At 44.2% G+C, this 5,895-nt stretch overlaps 1 protein-coding gene across 4 annotated transcripts in view; it reads right to left on the bottom strand.

Moving 5' to 3' along the window:
- Positions 1-1,090: 1,090 nt before the first annotated feature.
- The window catches only part of carmil2 (capping protein regulator and myosin 1 linker 2), a 36,833-nt gene continuing 32,028 nt past the window's right edge, over positions 1,091-5,895 (bottom strand). For 2 of the 4 annotated variants that reach the window (XM_041221456.1, XM_041221459.1), the window contains 8 exons: positions 4,960-5,479; positions 4,382-4,501; positions 3,988-4,024; positions 3,696-3,767; positions 2,895-3,251; positions 2,321-2,428; positions 1,840-1,944; positions 1,091-1,218 (listed from right to left, as the gene is read on the bottom strand). In XM_041221456.1, the coding sequence (XP_041077390.1) occupies positions 1,097-1,218; positions 1,840-1,944; positions 2,321-2,428; positions 2,895-3,251; positions 3,696-3,767; positions 3,988-4,024; positions 4,382-4,501; positions 4,960-5,479 (1,441 nt within the window). In that variant the 3' untranslated portion in view covers positions 1,091-1,096. The remainder of the gene's footprint in view (positions 1,219-1,839; positions 1,945-2,320; positions 2,429-2,894; positions 3,252-3,695; positions 3,768-3,987; positions 4,025-4,381; positions 4,502-4,959; positions 5,480-5,895) is intronic. The other 2 variants (XM_041221457.1, XM_041221458.1) reach the window with 2 other exon arrangements.

The raw sequence follows: 5,895 nt of genomic DNA, 5'->3' as shown, positions 1-5,895 counted from the left end.
AAAGAACAGCTGGGCCAGGTTTTGTTATTATTTACAGTGACCTGTGACTGCTACTCTACTTTATAATAGATAACCTGTAATAGGTGTTGAGTCACGGTCCGTTCAAAGAGCTTGATTGCGCTGTACAAAAGATGAACGCACTGCAGCACAAAGGTTTTTTTTGTGGGTCCCCATGGCAAGTCAGAAATCTAACAACACGAGCAAACCAATCGGACAGCTTAGTGACTTGCACCTGACAGCTAAGTGATTTGAACCATTTAAAAAAATAAGTCTGTTTTTACTATGTGCTTCCTGTGTTGTGTGGGAGTATAACTTACAACCACCTTTATTTTGATTAAATATTTATTTTTTCCAGCCCTAAAATACTACAACACCTGAAGTAACAGTTTTTATCAGAGATGCTGGGGACAGCATGTTAACAGGGGCAGGTTTCTGTTCATTGATGTAAAATTGTGGTATGTTGTAGTGGCACTGCAGCTTCTTACATGGACATGTTTTCTGTAACCTCCTTGGGTGTGATTTTTCAAAATGAATTTCATAACTTCAATATTGATTTTTGTCTTTTGCACTTAAAGCAAAGGCTGTCGTGACAATGAGTCAATACAACAGAGAGAACTAAAAACAGGAACCGATTTACAGTTTAAACATCATTCTTTCTCGGGAGCGGTTTATTATGTAAGAACTGGTGTGTGTTTAAAGATTTCACATATAAAAGGTCCTATGAGGCCAGATTTTTAAAGTGTAAAGGTTTTTACTTGTTTATTAAAGATCTCCATGATCCTCCACCTTGATAAAAGCTGCCAGATCTTTACACCGGACATGACTTTAGATTTGAATCCCATCCAAAGGGCATCTCCAACTGCAATGGGCTTCATGGTTGGGCACGCTTTTTGTGCCTGTGCACATGTCTGTTTTGGTCTCCCCCAGTTCAACACATCTTAATTGTTATTATAATTTTTTTTTTTAATAATTATGATAAAAGGATATTTTTTTTCCTTTTTTTTTTTTTTATACATAATCTGGAGCGTGCAAAGGGATATGTTAGAAAATAGAATTTCATGGGGGTTCAGTTCATGTTTTTTAATGTAACGGGTGGCTAAGTTCTTTGGTCTGGAAGTGTTTGTCGTGCAGTCTGTGGAACCTGCAGCTCCTCGCTCGATCCTGCCCGCTTCTCTCTGGTCGCTGGTCTCGTTCTGGTCTCTTCTGCCTTTCTGTCGCCTGTTTGGGAGAAGCAACAGCAGGTATTCACTTGGATTAAAATAACCAAAGGAGACAATTCCAAACCTGTGACTAAGCATGGCACCCCTGCAATTGTGCATTCGTTGTCCATTTCAAATGACAGCAGCCTGTTCAAAAGCACATTTTTGGCCAGTTGGATACCTCTGATCTCATTTGAAGTAAGCAGCGTGTATGCAGACAGGTTGGCTTTCATACTTGATAGCGTTAATAACAGAACTGTCAACCCCAAGCTCACAATCGAGACATGAAAATACATGCACTGTCCTTGAAGGCATGCGTTGCTCTCTTTCTGAATTGTAATGCATTCAAAGCGAGTTACAATATCAGAAAGCAGCATTTATTGGCTGAAAATGTGCTGGTGTTGATCTAGAAAGTACAATCCCAAATGGTACAAACTGACAAGTGGTCACCCTGTCTTGCTATACAACACCTCATGTAAAGATAATGTGCGACTCTTCTGATACGCAATGAATAGTTAAACCTTTATTCATTAGGTCAGATTTATAGGTCAGTTTGTACTTGCGGGAGTCTGCTGTACTATGTCACTTTGCGGATAGTCTATATGAAGGGAAGAGATGGGAGGGTAACTGCCTGACTCGCCTTGCATTTCTTCTGGCTGGGATTCACTGAACAGGGGGAGTTCCGCTTGGTTCGTCATTTTCCGTACCGGGGATCTCTGAAGCCTGGATAGGGCTGCCCTCAGATCTACGGGGAGGAAACAGGATTATGCAATTTATTTATTTAACAGCTAAACAGAGGAGCATTCAAGGGGTATAATTCCTACCAGTTAGGAGTTGCTGCTCCTCCCCTTTCTACTTTTAACGTCATGCCAAAATTGAAGGGTGTCTTGGAAAAAGCTCAGATCCACCTAATTTACAGTAGCTTAATAATACCATCAAAAACTAATTTTCCAGAGAGACCATTTTATTTGGTTGTTAAAATGAAGCAAGGATAAATAAATCTAAAGAAATGGTTTATTGTTCTTTTTTCTTCTAGGACATCCCCTCAATTGTTTTAAAAGTTTCTGATGGGTTTTTTGTGGGCGCCTCATTTCTGAAGCGCAAGTGACAGGCACCCTCACCTTCCGGTTCCAGCAGGCTGCTCTGATCCCGGAGCTGTTCCTCGTGAACAGAGACGGCTCTTCGGTTGTGGATCTGTTTTATTCGAGGCCGGGGTACCGGGAGATTGTCTGTGGAGTTAGGAGCAGCACTTTACTGTCTGGAGCACTTCAGAACCGTTCCACTAATATGTAGACACAAGTACTTAACAATTTTAACCATTGCAAGAGAGGCAGGGGGTGGGGGAAGAGTACAAGGTACATCTGTTATGGTATTAGACCATCTTCTTGTGTGCACTTTGGGTGCTGAAGTGACCTGCCGTCGCCGCTGCTCTTACACACTCAATGTTGACGCCAGAAGACACTTTTATACCATTAAAGACCAGGTCAGTTATACATTCACTGTGATGGGTAGCTTTCCAACTTTCCCCTATTGTGTTGAAAATGCTTCTTTATTTAAGTTATGCATTCCAGTTAAAGGAATATGTAATATTTTAAATAAATGTAAAAATATGAAACGGGTACAATTACAGAAAAGTAAACATTTGCTAGAGAGTCATGCCTAAGCAGGGGTGCAATGAAAAGCACTGTCGTGTACCTTCATTTGGCGCTGGCATTGCTGGTTCGGTCTTCCTCTTCTGCTCCCCCAGACTGGTTCCTCTTCGCGGAGAAGGGGTTGGAGTGTCCTTCTTGCACCGGAAGAGGCTGTCTGCCTCCTGTGCAGCCCCTGCTGTGCTCCTGTCAGGGTGGGCTTGCTCTGGACAGGCCACTGGCGTTTTTGGAGAGGAGGAGAGGGACTCTGAGCTTTTCTCCTTCTGGTCGGGGACTGGGGGCTTTCCCAGGATCTTGTGGAATGCAGGGCTGGCATGCTCCTGGCTGCTTTTCTGCGCAGTGCTTGTACAATCTGTTCCTGGGGGTTCGACTGCAAAGCCTGGCCGGATGGGTCGCCTAATATCTGAGGAGGGTGGGGGGTGGGGGGGGGACACGACTTAAACTTTTATACATACATATGCTTCTACATCGAAACGGATTCACCTCTACTAAAATGCGAACCACGTGCCAGGCTCAAGTTACTCGTCATGTACATTGAAATATTCTTGGGTTCTTGTGTCAACCATTCTGGACTTCTGAACAATGCTTGTTTGATATTGAGCCAGTGTTATCCAGATCTCATGAATCTGTGCAGTATGTTAACATTAGAAGAATGTTCACAAGTTCCTGTCTGATCTGTACTTCTTGTACCGCTTGCCCTATGACCCATCTAATCTTTAATCAGTCTATCTAACACTACATGTGTCTTCAATCCATCTGCTCTTCCATAATCTAATCAAATGTCATTTAAGTCCATCTGCCCATCCTTGTGTCTGTGTGCCTCTTGCCCTCTCACTGTGAGGCTTACCTGATGAGGTGGACATGGTGCGAGGTTTCATGAACTGGGGAGGGGGCTCGGGTTTACTGTCCACTATAGTTCCTAGAAAAGATGAAAGACAGTAGTCGGCTTTCCTCAAACACACCGGGATTCAGGTTTGGGACATAATGAGCGTTCTAGACAATGCATCTTTTTGTATATTTGCATTCACTTTTTTTTACTTCAAGAATAAGGCCATTCCATTTTTTGCGGTTGGATACAAATGGGGAGTAATTGCTCAAAAATGTGAAGGTGAATCATTTTGAAATAGCGTGAATCTTACCTTCAGAGTCCGCCTTTCTCAATTCTCCTTCTTTATTCTGCAGGGGGTCAATGAGAAATGTATTTATAGCTGAACAAAAACACACGTTTATTTTTTTAAACCTTGGGGAAACGTATTTACTGTGAACAAGACGTCAGCAAAGTGTAAACTAGAACAGCAACAATCTAGCAGATAGTTGCATGAGATGGCTTGTGTCAGATGGAAATGACATTGAACTGAGATTAGCTATACTGTTTAATTCTTGTTTGTTACTGTATCACACAAGATATAGTATAGGGTGCGGTATGATACAGATTTCTGCTCTGGCACTGAACAGCACCCGACTGCATTTCTATCTAGGTATAAACATATACCAACACGCTCACTATATGGCCCATTGGTCCTCTTGCCTTACCTCATTTTTCTTGGTGTCTGATGAAAGTACCTTTGTAACCCCGATCCGGTGCAGCATGACATGGACCTTCTGCTCGAAGGTTTGAGCTCCCTCGGCTGTGGCTTTGTCAGAGAAGTGTTTCTGAAATACAAAGCAGGACGACACATCAGCACAGGGAACACCCGAGCCACTCCAAAACATTACTTTATAATCATGGGACCCAGTGCGTACTGGCAAACACGTTCACATAGCACATCATTCATACAGCATGCAATAAAATAAAATGCACACACACAGATTAGACATTTATTAGCAAAATTCTGCTAAAAGTAGCTGCTACAATACAAAATATATAATTAGTTACTGCTCAGGAGCAACAGTACAGAACAGCAAGATCAACTCGAAAGGCTGGTTCATACTTCGATTGTGTGACTCACCAAGGTTGATTTCTAGCCTCTAGAGTGTTTTGCAACTCTAGCTGGTCATGTCAGACGACCGTCTCTCAGTATGAGCTAGACTTAAGTCTCACAATTATCAACTCTCTGTAGTTCTATTAGATGAAGAACAACCACCACCACCCTCCTAGATAGCCACCATACCTTGCCATGGTTCCCTGGCAGATTTTCCTCCTCGTTGACCCCAGGAAGGAGAATGAGAGACTGTGACTTCCCTTCCCTCAGTGAGCGGCGGGATGGCTTGAGCTTCCTGTCTGCATCGGGGGTCTTGCTCTTCTCCCTGTCGCTGTCCAGCGTCTTGCTCCTCTCTCTGTCAATGGGGCCGGGGGGCTGTGCTGCTGGCGAGTCTGTCACTGACGACGCTGCTGACGCCGTCACTGACGCTGCTGCTGCTGCTGCCGCCTTGCCGGCACTCTCTTCTGCCCTCTCTGCAGCCCGCGCTGCCTCTCTCAGCGGGCGGATCAGGTCCGCAATTGAAGTCTTTTTGAGCCTCAGCCCCACTGAGGGGCTGCCTTCGGGACCCCCCTCGCCCTTCGCCCCCCGTGCTGATCTCGGCTTCTTGAATGCAAAGAAATCCCCAAATTTCTTCTTGATGGTCTTGGAACTAGAGGGTGGGGAAGCAGAGCAGCTGGGTTCCTGAGCTTTTACAGGTTGCTGGCTTTTTCTAAAAGGAAGCAGGAAGGAATGTACCAGCGGAAAGGTGACTGCATCTCTCAAAACCATCAAAACCACAAACGTGTAGAGTCAATCTTTAACATGATACTAACATATGCGTGTAGGTTACCCCCACCCTTCCACACATGGAGAAAAATCAGGTTGACAGAAATCAAATTGGGCATTGAGACACATTCTCACCAGCTCTTGATTTGCATGCACGCAACACCTAAACTGGAACCCTTTCTGTCTGTTAGAGGTGGTTTATGTTCACGTGTATTGAGCTAGAATGAGCCAGTAACAGTTGGGCTGGGTTACAGTGACACCAGCATGCAGTGAGACCCCATGTGGGTAGAGTAGAAACACCAGGGCCGCATGCAAAGGAATCTCATCAGCACACAAGCTCATGACCGGGAGCATTGGATA

The sequence above is a fragment of the Polyodon spathula genome, chromosome 21, assembly GCF_017654505.1.
Source record: "Polyodon spathula isolate WHYD16114869_AA chromosome 21, ASM1765450v1, whole genome shotgun sequence".
NCBI lineage: Eukaryota > Metazoa > Chordata > Actinopteri > Acipenseriformes > Polyodontidae > Polyodon > Polyodon spathula.
The sequence above is the reverse complement of the archived record's forward strand: the minus strand, read 5'-3'. Positions and strand labels throughout refer to the sequence as shown.